Source organism: Chanodichthys erythropterus, chromosome 18 (genome assembly GCF_024489055.1).
Source record: "Chanodichthys erythropterus isolate Z2021 chromosome 18, ASM2448905v1, whole genome shotgun sequence".
NCBI lineage: Eukaryota > Metazoa > Chordata > Actinopteri > Cypriniformes > Xenocyprididae > Chanodichthys > Chanodichthys erythropterus.
Window position 1 is genome coordinate 30812008 of NC_090238.1, and position 15227 is coordinate 30827234.

At 39.1% G+C, this 15227-nt stretch overlaps 1 protein-coding gene across 2 annotated transcripts in view; it reads left to right on the forward strand.

Moving 5' to 3' along the window:
• Window positions 1-15227, forward strand: part of kif26ab (kinesin family member 26Ab) — a 106271-nt gene that overhangs the window by 71038 nt on the left and 20006 nt on the right. The window contains exons 1-2 of one of the 2 annotated variants that reach the window (XM_067366788.1): window positions 7144-7404; window positions 12157-12340. In XM_067366788.1, the coding sequence (XP_067222889.1) occupies window positions 7385-7404; window positions 12157-12340 (204 nt within the window). In that variant the 5' untranslated portion in view covers window positions 7144-7384. Of the gene's footprint in view, window positions 1-7143; window positions 7405-12156; window positions 12341-15227 lie in introns of those variants that run through there. The other variant, XM_067366787.1, reaches the window with a different exon arrangement.

Consider the following 15227-nt stretch of genomic DNA (forward strand, 5'->3'; position numbering starts at 1 on the left):
CTGTAGAGAATCCCCTATTGCACCTTTAATCCAGCCTAAGGTGATTAGGTGGTCTGCTGGTCTTACCTGGTCTCCCAGATTGGTCAAGCTGATGTTTAGCTGTGTGGTCAGTTGGTCTCTTGGCCTGGCCAGCTGAAAAGTGCCTGAAATCCCTCTGAAACCAGCCAACATAGTAGCCTGACCAGGCTGGGAGACCAAAGTAGATGAGCAAATCAGCTTATGTGCATGAGAACTCCTTCAATGCTGTTAAAAAGCATCCCATGATGCTCCTCTTTAAGTTTATTTGAGAAAAGCCCAGAGTGTGCAGAGCTTTCAATCTATTTGCAACAGAATAATGCTTTAATGCTTTTAAGAAAATGTAAAAAAAAAAAAAGAAAAAAAGTCAGCTAGCTAGTTGGTGTAGAATTTTTCATCTTAAAAAATCATGCAATGTAAAAGTACATGCAATTACTTTGCAGAAAATAGATACAGGGATTAACATGCAAATATATACATACAGTCTAAAGAAACACAGCATTGCCCAATACAGTAATTCCTTGGGATTTTCTTGTCCTTTTTCTTTTTAATTAGAACGTTTTCCATTTAGACTCAGACTGTTTCATTTATTTGGGTCTGGCTGGGGATTTCCACCCTTGGCCCGCTGAGGGAACGAGACAATCCCTAGCTGAGCCCGGCCCGACTTGAGCGATCATTTTTCAGTGTGCTACTCTCGGGCTCAAAATGATTTACCTCCGTTCAGACAGCCGCTGACTGGCTCCCAGCCAAAACACAAAGACCAGACTGATCACTCTCGCACTCTCGCTATCTACCTTTGAGATGACTCTCTCTCCCTCTCTCTCACTTTCTGGATGTGTTCTGTCTCTCTTCACTCTCGGGAGGTCCTCACCCTCTTTCTTTTTTAATTTCCATCTCATTTTCTGATTTTTGGCTCTCTGGTTTTTCACCTCTGTGTCTCATACTCAACCTCCCCCTCCCTTCCTTCTGTCTCTCATATATTTCTCTCCCTTGCTCTCCACACATTTGATGCAATTTTCTGCCTTTTATTCTCCTTCCACATTGTCCTTTGTCCCTACTTTCTTCTTGATTTCACACACTCTCTGTTCACTTTTATGCCTCTTTGAATCTTTGAATGAATTTTTTTTTTTTTTTAATCTTGGTGGACTGTAGCGGAAATAGTAATATTCTGGGATTTTTTTTGGAATGTTGTAATAGTTTTATCATTTCTAATAATTAATAATTCCAAATGTATTGAATAACTGTGGCCAGGCCAGTTTTTATAGCATATATTCTTTCCACAAGGGGGACTAAGGAACTCTAGAGTGCATTTGATCTCATTTACACTGCATTGCAATATAACACTGTAGCCCATCATTTTACACATCTCAATGACTTATTATATTATGAGCTACACAACATTATGATTAGGCTATATTTTACAGTAGTAGCTCAATGAACAGCCAAAGCTGCCCTTTGGTGATTTCCGTATTGACATAATGCTCCAATTTTACAGATATCACAGAGTATGCTCTCATGTACAGTCTGATTTAATGAGGGATAATATTACTGGGTAACTCAAGCCTCAGGTCATAAGTTCTCCAAGTTCTTTCCCCCCACTGCTCACAACAAAAGAACACCCATACAATCCCATCCATCTAATTATTCCAATGAATGAGAGTTAGGTTATTCATATCTTACTTTTGTACTTAGCACCTCCTGTATTTTTGCTTTGTACTTGCGATTTGACCCTCTTTAGCGCAAAAGCATAATGTGAGAGAATATGCTGCAGAAAAATACAAATGATTGATTTCAGTCAGTGTGCAGCTGTGGACCAACATCGCTTTTAAACTTTCTCACATACTCTTTCTGGATTTGCTTCTGTCACAACACTGTTCCTTACTTCCGTGGGAAAAAAACTTAAGACTCCAGGTTACTTGAATAGCCAACTCCATATGTCTTTGGTTATTTAAAGAAATCCTGTTCACACGTCTTATGGTTCTTATTATGGCCAGGAGAAACTTTTTAAACAGTATTACATTGATGGTGAATATTAAAGAAAGAATGTAGGTTACTGTAGCCACAGCCACAGCCAGTGCCACAGTTCCTCAACAGACTGTCCATACCGGTGTGATGAATACGATCCTCAACTGGACACGACCACAACACAGCCCTGAAGTATCAGCAGAGATCGAGTCAACTGGATCATCCATGGTGAAGGCCTCATCGACATGACAGCCAGTAGCACAGTTCCTCAACAGACCGTCCATACCGGCGTGATGAATACGATCCTCAACTGGATGGATCTGAAATAAATACTTTGATTGTTGCGATCCTATCAGACTTATGATAGCACTGTTCGCCAGAGGAGAACTGGCCCCCCGACTAAGCCTGGTTTCCCCCAAGGTTTTTTTTTTCTCCATTTTAACACCTATTTGCCACTTGTTTGCCACCTGATGTCACCTGATGGAGTTTGGGTTCCTTGCCACTGTTGCCTTTGGCTTGCTTAGTTGCGGACACTTGACATTTGATATTCAACAGTATTCTTGACATTTATTCAATAGTGCTTCTGATCTGCCTGCATTGACACTATTATTTAAGAGCTGCTGTGCAGCCAAATTATGTACCAGTTATCAATGTAAAGCTGCTTTGACACAATCTGCATTGTAAAAAGCGCTATATAAATAAAGGTGACTTGACTTGACTTGACTGTAGGTACGGTTAATTAAAAAAAGGAACATTCTCTTGTTGTTCCAAACTCTTATGACTTGCTTTCTTGAGAGAAACACAAATGGATATGTTTAGGAAAATGTCCTAGCTGCTTTTTCCCATAACAGTGGAAGGGGTTGAGGACCAGAGAGTGCTTTGGTCACCATTCACTTTCATTGCATGGAAAAGAGCAGCTTAAACATCCTGCTAAACATCTCCTTTTTGCAAGAACGAAAGTCAGATTAGTTTGGGCTTTTAAATGAGAAAAATATATGAGTCTGACTACTTAAACTCAACATACACATGTACACACTCTCTTACTGTACTGTAAAATGTTGCAATAGCTAGATGAATCTTGTTGTACGCTGAAAGATCTCTCTGTGACGCATGGGTTTCTACTCTCAGCCTCTTGACCTGTCTACTAAATCTAGTTTCAGGCCAGTGGCTGTGGGCAAATGAGGATGACATCATCTTTCGATGCCCAAGAAGTGATGTCATAATGTCTTAATCACAGGAAGAGTTTCAATGGTGAAGCTTTGATTGGCATATGCTTCAGTAACTGATTAGAGAGTTAATGTACCTTCATTGATTACAGAGAATAATTCTCTGTAAGAATTCTAAATATGACCAATTCTACTGGATTTTTTTGTGTGTGTTTTCCCTGTACTTATCCACATACTGAATATATGTTTTGGCTCTGGTTTTAAAATGAAGATCATCCCAAACTGGCAAATGGATTTAGTAGAGGTTGTTTCTCATTGAATATTCTGAGTATTGGAGTTATATCGCAAACCATAAACATACTATTTGATTATTTCTTTATCTTTCTTCGCTGTCTAAAGAGCAAGTACTATTTGGTTGGTATTAAAAGCATCATCTTAATTGATCGCAGAGCAGTTTTTTTTTTTTTTGTAGTTTGAAAACTAATAGCAGTTATATAAAAATCAAAAACGTATTTTTTTGCTGGAAACAACATACTAATCTTACAGTGATGAATGATAGCTGGAGATACTGATATGGAAACATTGGTAATGTAGTCTGATATCATCCACGGTGATCCATAGTATCCAGAGCTTTGTTATCCTTTGTCAAGAGGAAGAAAAAAGACCTTGTTACTATAAAAGAAAATGTCAGGGATGGTAAATAGGGCCAACATGGCAATTAGCTACAAAGGCTATCTGGACGAAGAGAGAGACAGACTGAAATCCTTACAAACAAGCTAATGGCTCTGGAGGCTAATGACTCGGTCAGCTTGAGGAATTCCTCTTTCTAATTTGACAAAAGCTGAAAGGCAGACAGCCTGCAACGATTATTGACAAACAGCCAAATGCTTTGGCTCTCACAACAGACGATAAGCAAGCCAGGCATGATACGTGCATTGGTTCACACATCCACACATGCTCAAAATCCCCTTCCTCAGCCCCCAACCCTATGTCCACATACACTCAAGTCCATTCTGATTTCAACAAAAGCTCAGTGCACCTTTTATGTTGCTTGACAACCATGTGTCCCATTTAGTTTAGCCATTTGTACACATTTTCCATGTTATTTGTATAGGACCATTGAATCTGAACCTTGCCTTTCACTGATTCTTGAGTACTGGGACAACACTTCATGCACCATGGAATTACTTTGAAATGTTTAGTAATATTCAAAAAATATCACTCAATATACTGTCAGAATGAAAATAATGAGTACTGTGATCTTTATAAATATTGATTAATTGAAACATAATGAGTATGGTGCATTCAAAATGCATGGTGCATATTTTGATTTATTTACAGATCATCACTAATGTAAAATAATAATATAATATAATAATGTAAATAAATGTTGTGATGTTATTTCCATCGAGAGGTGCATCCGTTTTTGATAAGATCTTGTATTGACAATGCAAGAGGTGAGCACTCTACAAAGTCTTCTTCAGCACATCCCAAAGACTTTCAATGAATGTAAGGTGCCAGTTCATGTGTGAAAATGATTCTTCATGCTCCCTCCTAACTGTTCTTTCACAATTTGAGCCTGGTATATCTTGACATTGTTATCCTGGAATATGGCCATGATGTGTCTTCCTACTTGGTTGTTTAAGAAATGAAAAGCTACACACTCCATCAATTAGGGTTAGAAGAACTGTTGCCAAATATATAACAAGCAACAAACATAATCACTGCAATAATGATCCAATCATAGATTCTCAAGCATTTGCCTGTTTAAATCGAAACAGCAACTTTTTTGGTCGGGCAGAGCGTATATGTAATCAGAGCTTTTGTGCTGCTCTCTGCACCACTGTTTTTTTCCCCCTCTTTTTCAAGCCAAAGAACATCTTTCCAGCAAGACAGATTTTCCTTTTAAAGCATTATCAGAGTACATCATTTCAGTCATCTAGACTATGCACCCTGGGAGCTTTGATTATACCCATCTCTTGGCTATAGTGGGCGGCAGTGGGAGTCTGAGTTCGGTGTAGATATGTAGGGCAGTGTGTTAGGGGGGCGGCGGTGTGCGAGCCATGCTACAGAACATCAGAAAATGAGTCTCTCGCAAACAATGTCTCTTCTTTTCTCTCTCTCTGTCTCACTCAGCTCAAATTAGCAGTTTAGGGAATAGATCTCTCTCACATAAAGAGCTTAGACTTTGTTCCAGCTGCTGCTTCCCCCCCATCTTGCCCTTACCCACAGGCCAAGGGCATCTCTAAGCACCGTATGTGTCTGGAATATGATTTTTAAAGTGGTGGTCGCCCATAGATGTTTATTTTATTTTTTTCTCTACACCTGAACACACACTAAGCTAAACCACACCTAGCATATGCTGTGTGCTTATTTCACGTTCGTGATAATTAATAGCTTTATCCCACCCGTCAGGGCAATTATGTTTGTCACAATGCAAACACTTAATGAGATTTTCAGCACACACCGAGACACAGGTGCAGGACGTGGACAAACACACTTCCTCTCGCCCTGTATTTTCCTTTTGTTAGCGGTGCTCGCTAAGGCTAATTTGAACAAACCCCTAATGCTCAATATTAACCTTCGGCATGCAACTCCTCCCATATTGTTTGTGGTACTACAGACGTGAATGTTCCTCAAACTGTGCGGCTTGTTGAAGAGAAGTGTGCTATTACTGTTCTAAGCGAATCAAACTTGTGATTATCTCCTAGCAGACAATAACACTTACATTAAAGGAGGAACTTGTGCCATTTTTTGAGTCCTGAATATTGCAGAGACTTCAGCAAGTGCCTAGAACACCCTAGAAACCAACTAACAACATTTTATTTTAGATTTTACTAGATCATTTTTTTAAACGCATTCCCCTCCACACACATTTGAAACACCTAAGGCAGATACACACACATTATGCACTGCCAAAAAAATGTTTTCCAATAAAAATATCTGAATATCCTTAAAGCAAAAAATATGTATTGTAACAATTTTTTTTTAATTTTTAAATCACACACAAAACAACTCACACACACACACACACACACACACACACACACACACACACATGTTTGTTTTTGTGAATTGTGGGGACTTTCCATAGACTTCAATGCATTTTACACTGAACAAACTGTACATTCTATCCCCCTACCCTGCCCCTACCCCTAAACCTAACCCTCACAGGAAACTGTGCAAACTTTTACTTTTTCACAAAAACTCATTCTATATGATTTATAAACCCATTTACATTGTGGGGACCGCTGGCTGGTCCCCACGATGTAGGTGAACTCAGGTTTATATTACATCATGGGGACATTTGGTCCCCACAATGTAATATAAACAAAAGCACACACACACACACACACACACACACACACACACACACACACACACACACACACACACACACACACACACACACACACACACACACACACACACACACACACACACACACACACACACACACACATATATATATATATATATATACAAAACACCTAAAGCAGATAAACACACACACACACACACAAAGACAAACAGACAGGCATGCAGCACATACTAAGCAAATCTGTTTGAAGTCTGGGGTAGAATAAAAAAGAGACCCCTTCACACATGAAGAATTCATGCAGTAAGGGGCATGTATGTGTGTGAGTGAGTGAGAGAGCGAGAGAGCGAGCGTTCGCAAAGCTCTGATTCCTTTTCTGGCCGTGGGGAGTGAAAAGGGGCTGGACTGTGTAAAGAAAGCGAGAGGGAGGAATCGTGCGCGTGTGTTTGAGTGCAGTGCAGCTGCCAGCACTCCTCCGGCATCAAGAGGCGAATCCCGACTGCTGGATTCCAGCCCCTCTCCTCTGCCAGAAGGAGAAAAAGAGGGATAGATGACAAAAAGGACCAGGATGCCTGACACAAGAGGTGGACTAACTGACACAGAGTGTTCGAGGGAGATAGAGCGTTAAAGACAGAGAGAAGTACTAGTAGGGTTTAGTGCTCGCTGGATGGTGCAAAGAGGAATTAAATGACAAACGTCAAGAAGAAAAGTTCTGGAGATGATATAATGACTTATTTGCAGATGGTTGTGCTTTGAGAATGGGCACTGACCAATGGACAACAACTTGCAATTACTTTATGAATAGTTTGTTTTTCAATCGCTCCTTTTTGATGGAAAAATGTGGGAATGGACACACAAACAGTGCTGTTTTCTTGCGTCCCGCCTGCGTTGTTCTGGCTATGAGTTGTGAATACATTAGATGATGGATTGGAAAGAAGTGTGAGTACTTTTAAAGCTTTCTTTTTCTCTGTGTGTGCGTGTGTGGAGTGGGTTTTGGCCCATAGATGTCAATTGCAGCACACCCGTCTTAACGCCAGGAATTCTCTCTCCGTCCCCTGAGCTCACCTGCCAAACTCTACAAAGGCTGCTGTCTGATTGTTTATACATACTTGGGATATGGATTGCTGCTTGACTGTGGAACATGTCAAAGCATGTTTGTTTAGCGTTGTGTGAGCGCGTTGCAGTGATTTTGAGCAGGTGGACAAGTAGAAAGTGCAAGCACATGGACGTGTGCTTTATAGGCGCTCTCCATTCATGAACTGAGCCAGGTTTTTTTTTTCAGAGGAGATGGAGAGAATGAAAGAGAGAGGGAGAGAGCGAGCATGTGTGCTTCAACAAGCAATTAATTTCAGCATTAGTGTACAGGTGTGCATGCTGAGCATGCTTGAGCTGTTATTGTGGTTGCATGGAGTGCTTTATGACTGTACAAGCATATCTCAAACCTTTCCAAATTATTGGTTGCATTGTTTGGGGGAAGGCTTCCCAATTATATGTAGAATAACAGAATGAATACTGCCAAAAAAAAAAAAAAAAAAAAAAAAAAAGTTTTCCAATAAAAAAAATACCTGAGGCAAGGTAAATATTTATTTACTATCATTGTGTTTTTTTTTAGTGTTATATTTTAATGTAAATATTATTTTTAAACGTATCACCAAATTAATTTAAAGAAAATAAAGATCATTTTATTTTATTTTATGTTACATTTATTTCATTTTATTTATTTTTTTTTGGTCAAAATGATTATCAATATAGACTTTCTTGTTCTATGCTTAAAAATAAATCAAATTATTTTTGTGATTATAGTTATTATTTTTATTTGATCATAAACGATACTATTTCATAATCTTGTATTTCATATATTTATAGCCATTTTTTTTTTGCACTCTTAAAGATAATTCCACAAGAAAAACTCTGTATATTCAGATTTTTTTATTTTTTATCTGACACATGTACGTTACATCACACACAAAAACTCTTGCTGTGTCTGATTCACTGTTTCTCTCTCTCTCTCTGTCTATTGCTTACTCTTTTCCTGTGTTTCCTGTGTCTTTCACTCATAATGCCTTCTGGATGCAGCACTCACACATTTCTTCAGTTCCCTTCTTCTGTTTGTACACATGCACACACACACACACACTTGCATCCTCCTGTGGACCGTCAGTTCCCTCGGGAGGGGCTGCTCCTGTATTCCTCGTGGATGTTATAATTATTTCATCAGCCAGCGGTGTGTTCTCTGAGTGCGCTCTTGGGCTGAGGCGGGGGGCCAGACAGAAAAAAGGGGTGGGGTGGAGAATTGAAGAGAGAGAAAAAGGAAGGGAGGGGTTTTCACTTCTAGAGGTATGGAGTGATGCAAAGAGGGGATGAGAAAGAAAAGGTGTAGAATTGCCAGAAATACTGGGACACACACACATGCATGTCCAAAGAGAGCCTAGACTAATGATCAGGGCTTGTGCATCTCGGGGAAAAAAAAAAAAAAAATAGACAGGCATTTATTATCACAAACACACTCTATAATGCCCAGCTTTCACTGTCTCACTCTTGTTATTTTCACCCTTTCCCATTTCCCGACTTTCATTTGATTTGATCTTATCATGGGATATACAAACATTATAAACACACAAATATTCCATAATTTCCTGTAATTCTAAATCCATCACTTTTGTGTTGTAGGAGTAATTGAGACAAAGAGCATCATTTTAGAGAAACCTAAGAACAATCATGTGACACTTTTGTTTGCTTGTATCTTGACTCATGTAATTAATAGTTAATAGTATCTATTAATTTACTAAAAAATATATTTAAAATTCTGTTGTGTCCAACAAAGTCATGTGGTGCAACCAACATGCAGAAACATTCTGGGAAAAAGGCAGGTAAAACAATTTGTCTTAAAAATATAAAATAATTTGACCTAAGTTCAAGTCAGCTCAGGTTGTAAATTGTTAAAAGGTGCAACTAATAATTCATGTATGTTTTTTTTTTTTTTTTTTTTTTACTAAACAAATACTCATTTACCTTGAAAATGATCTTTAAAACATTATTTTTTATTTATTTTTTAAATAATGATTAAGATGTGTACAATCACATTATTCAAGATGTAAGAAACTTACATTTTCCTTGATGGTTACACCACATGACTTTTTCCAGTCAATAAATGTAAACTTTTTCTAAAAATGATTAAAAAAAAAAAATCTTTTCTAACAAACATAAATACAAACAGTACATGTAATTCACTTAATGGTCACATTAGTCATCATGTAGTCAAATATTAGTTGGTTATCTGATGTGTTATTCTTCTATTCTTTTAAAAAATGGCTTCCAAAATATGTGTAAGGCATTAAAAATGAAGACTGGCAAATTGCGTTTGAGTTCCACTGTGCTACTGTAATATGTACTCTTAGCATTTAAGTATTATGTTCAGGCTGTGATTTTCAGTGTACTTCATTATTGATTATTGCTGCATTCAGTGTGATCACGGGTGGTTATGGTAAAAGACCGCTGTGGACAGCTTTCCTTAAGTTAATCCTCCACTGTTACATTCCAGCCCAAGAGAACGGCCTTAATGTACCACTTAATGTGAGCTAAGACCCCAAACGTCACTTGATAGCCTTTGTTTTTTCACTTTTCTTTTCTCTCCCTCACTTACACTCATTTGCTCTTCTCATTTGGGCCTTTACTCATAGGTTCATTCAATCACCAGAACAACTGTTAAAGGTGCCCTAGATTCAAAAATTGAATTTACCTCGGCATAGTTGAATAACAAGAGTTCAGTACATGGAAATGAAATACAGTGAGTCTCAAACTCCATTGTTTCCTCCTTCTTATATAAATCTCATTTGTTTAAACGATCTCCGAGGAACAGGCGAATCTCAACATAACACCGACTGTTACGTAACAGTCGGGGTGTACGCCCCAATATTTGCATATGCCAGCCCATGTTCAATGCATTACACAAGGGCAGGCAGTATTAACGTCTGGATCTGTGCACAGCTGAATCATCAGACTAGGTAAGCAAGCAAGGACAATAGCGAAAAATGGCAGATGGAGCAATAATAACTGACATGATCCATGATATCATGATATTTTTACTGATGTTTGTAAATTGTCTTTCTAAATGTTTCGTTAGCATGTTGCTAATGTACTGGTAAATGTGGTTAAAGTTACCATCGTTTCTTACTGTATTCATGGAGACAAGAGCCGTCGCTATTTTCATTTTTTAAACAGTTGTAGTCTGTATAATTCATAAACAACTTAATTCTTTATAAATCTCTCCAACAGTGTGTAATGTTAGCTTTAGCCACAGAGCACTATCAAACTCGTTCAGAATCAAATGTAAACATCCAAATAAATACTATACTTACACGATTAGACATGCTGCATGATGAACACTTTGTAAAGATCCATTTTGAGGGTTATATTAGCTGTGTAAACTTTGTTTATGCTGTTTAAGGTAAGCGCGACCTCTTGGGGTGTGGAGCACAAGATTTAAAGGGGCCGCACACCCTGAATCGGCGCATTTATAATGATAGGCAGATAAAAAAAAAAAAAAAACTATGGGGTATTTTGAGCTGAAACTTCACAGACACATTCAGGGGACACTTAAGACTTATATTACATCTTTTGAAAACCTGTTCTTCGGCACCTTTAAGATTGCTGGGAAGGTAGCTGTTGCTTAGGTAAAGTTATTGACACTGCCATTACTACCACTTCATCTACTGTTCCTGGAGTCCGGTAGTGACAGCTCACATGATATTCAGATTAATTCCCACACTGTAACTGGGTCACTGTAAAGCCAGTCTTAGCAAATGGCTAATGTTAAGGCTAACTACAGGGCTGACCCCATTAACTTCAGTTTTATGTTTTAGAGGACATTTTTCAAGGGTTTCTGAGCACAGTGTGCCTGTTTAATTGTGAAATAAAGAGGGGAAAGGCTGCCTGTGGAGAAAGACGGAGCTGGTCTGTGTTTACTTTGGCAATGCGATAGGGGGCTTTTGACCTTTCAGGTCTGATTTTATAGCATTGAGTTTTAAATGTCAAACTCTACCATTAAATCAATCAGCAAAAGACCAAAATGATTTTCAAATGTACACCCTTCTATCTGAATGAAAAAGATTATTCTTAAAGCATTTAGGATTCCTTTGAAAATCACTTTTTGGCTTAATTTTAATGGAACCCCCTTTGACTGAGGCATTGGATTTGAGCGATTTAGGCTGACTGCTTTGTGGAACCTTTGTTTTCAATGCTAAAAATACCTTTTTCTACACCTTTGTACGTTATATTTTATTTTTTATCGCTGAAGTCCACAATAAAGTCAGATAGTTTCTTTGCTTGGACCAAATCACCAGAATGTTTTATTATTATTATTATTATTATTATTATTATTTTTTTTTTAAACAGCCTTTGCTTAATCATTAGAATTGAACATGCTATTTTTTCTGCTGTATTTTTAAGACTTCTATATGTAAATGACCTCTGTTATGATTGGAAAACCTCAACATAAAGCCAGAGTTCAATAGGACGGTGTAGTTGCTGAATAGGTGCTGTTTTGTGAAGACGGGTTCTTAAATGTTATCGGTCCGACATGAATTGACATGAAGGTCTGTTCTCAAAGTCACCTAAAAATGTTCTCTCATTGATCATTCATTCATTATTATAAGCTCTTTATCCATGATATATTTTTGTCTGTTGTCTCAGGGCTGCTCAGAAGCTGAATCTGTCATCCAAAAGGAAGAAGCAGCAGCCGCCACTGGTATACCCCCAGGAGCCCTCCATCTACCCTACTAACTTTAGTGCTGTCCTCCAGTTTTCCCCTCCACCTGCTCCACCATGTCTGCTCAGGGCGGGGTCAAAGGCCAAGGAGAACCCTGGCATGGGCAAGGTCAGACACTCTTCTTCTTTTAACTGCATCAGTTAAGTTGTTGACTGGGAATTCTCACAATTAGTCTTTTATGAAATCTTTGAAGTACTTAGTATCTATTATCCTGCCGTACACACATAGAAAGCGCCTGGTTATTTTGCTGATGGTGAACAGATTGTGTGTTTGGGATTCCGGATTGGGATCCCGGCCAAGAGTTGCAAGTTGTTCAGCATACACGCACCAGCCCCCCTCATTGTCCAGAGGGTTTGTCTTTAGCACCATATTACAGTATATATATAGTGATGGAGAGGATTTGTTCCAGATTAGATGCCACCTGCTCTGAGAGATGATTGTAGAACATCATGCCAGAAGCTGTAGCCCGCTGAAATGATTGATAAGTACCCACTGAGAATGGACTCATTACATCCCAGCCTCACTAATGAGCTTCCTCTTCCTACTTCTGCAAACACACATCTGATGCTGCCTGAATAGACTCCAGTTGTTGGCAGCTTTTGGGAGAACTATAAAAAGCTACAGGCATTATTATAATGGCCCAGCCGTCTGTGTAACCATTTTGTTTGCACAATGACCAAATTGTCCAGAAGGATGCAAAACATGTGTCGTAATAGCAGTGGTGGTTCCTATGACTTGTGCACTATATTTCAAGTCTTCAGAAGCCATGCCAAAAAATTGCTGAAAATACATCACCCATAGCTCTCAACTCCTATTCATGTGACATCTTCACTGATGCTAAATACCATTGGTTCTCATGATTCTCATGACCAATTGTGACATGCCAGTTTTAGCGCATTGGACTTCTAGGTCGTGAATGGCAGTATTCAAAGGTTGTGGGTTCGAGTTCCACCTCCAGAATCATGAATAGCCTCTTTTGCTCAGATGTCTTTGTGAGACAAGCATATGCTTAAACACATTCTGCTTATTTTCCTTATTGGACACACCAACTCAGATCATAGAGTACTCTACTAAATAGCTCAATTCACCTGTTTCAAATAAAGGTTTCAAGAATTGTTTGGAAACCACTGGCTTAGGCCAAAATCTGCCTCTAACTATTGTTGAAATCAAGCCTGTGGACATTACTTTTTTTCTTCTGTGGAACACAAAATATAATGTTTTGATTAACTGTTTTTGTCCATATAATGAAAGTCAATGGGGTTCAAAACAATGTTGGTCCCTACTATATGGACCAAAAAAAAAAAAACAGAGAATAACACTAAATTAAAGCTGCAAGCAGTGATGAAAGGGCCCTCGCACCTGGACTCACTGCTAACCGCTGGCCTTAGGAAAACAGTGAACGGTGTGCCACATTTCCTGCTGCCAACAGGTGGCACTTTGACTGTAACTGAATATTGCCATGTAGATGTGCTCAGGCTAGGACTATTATCAAGCGTGAAGTTTGGAGCAGATCGGACATTGTATGCCTGAGTTACAAAAGCTTCCTCTTTCATGGCGAAACACCAGACTTTGTCAGGCTGCTACAGGTACGCCGTTGAATGAAAACTCAAGATCTTCACTAATTTAATGTCGCAAAGGCCTTTAGATTAGACTGACCAAATATGATGTTGATCTGATTAAAGCTCTAGGAGGAGTTCATTAAAATTACTTAAGGAAATGGCAAAAACTGAAACAATTTTGAGGAGAAAATTCAAAATATCTCACTTCCTGTTGGGTTTTCAGATTTTGCACCCAGGGACTTTTTTGTAGGTTGTTACCTGTCTACCGAATTTCATACTTGTACGTGAAACGTAGCCCGAAGGGTGCTTAATTGAAATTTTGTAGGTGGCGCTATTGAGCCATTTTGCCACACCTAATTCTGAAACCCATATCAAATGTAAATTTTCACCACTTCTGACGCGTATGCAAAGTTTCATGAGTTTTCGAGCATGTTAAGGCCCTCAAAAATGCAATTCATTTCAGAAGAGGAGAGTAATTGACCGAGCAATAACAATAGGGTCCTCACACCATCAGTGCTCGGCCGTAAATATCTTCTTTTGTGTTACACAGAAGAAAAAAGAAATTCAGTTCAGTTCTATTCAGTTTGAAAAACTATATTTGTCGTTCAAGCAGGGAAACCAGAAAAGCTTGGACTTGTGGATATACCAATCTTAAACAAATCAACACTTGCTTACCATTTTCACACCAATCTCACCACAGACAGATTTGATAAAAATCTTCACAGATAAGATGAAGTGTGTTTGCAAGATTTCATCACATTTTTCCCTTCTCATGCACTGGTTTACTAAGCTAAACAACCAATCGGTCACCAACGAGCTCCATCTGCAATTTCTATGGCCACCGACAGCGGTCCATCTAGTGCAGAACACCCTGAACTAGTCTGACATACACTTGATGGCAGCCCAACATTGACGACGACCAACCGTTGACTTGGTTTGTCACGCCATTTCGGTTGTTCCTCACATAAAGCAATCATATATTCCTCAAACTATTTTTTGAATTGTTCTTTCTCACATAGAATTATTACAAAGCACAAGTTTTTGGTAGATTTTGACACATCCAGTTAATTGCTGTTTGGATTGCCTCAGAGGCTTGCGGGACATCGTTTCTAGATCGGAGTTTAGGAGGTGTGAAGCCAGCAGCCACGCTAAAGGGATCAAACTCTATCGTCATGTATCAAATTGCCAACAAATGTAAAACTCAACGGTTCAACCCAAGCCCGCATTTCTGCGGTGTCTGGGTGGCTGGCCCCATTCGGGGGCCAGTCATATATGGAAGCCTATTTCCAATGTCACGGCCGGCGTAATTCGTTCACCACGTGCACATGTCCATCAATGTAATCGGCCCCTGCGGAGCGGTGAGGGGGAGTTCATGCCGGGCCGCCGCTGTGGCGCAGGCATGCCGCTTGGCCCCGGGTGCCGTGGAATAAGATCAG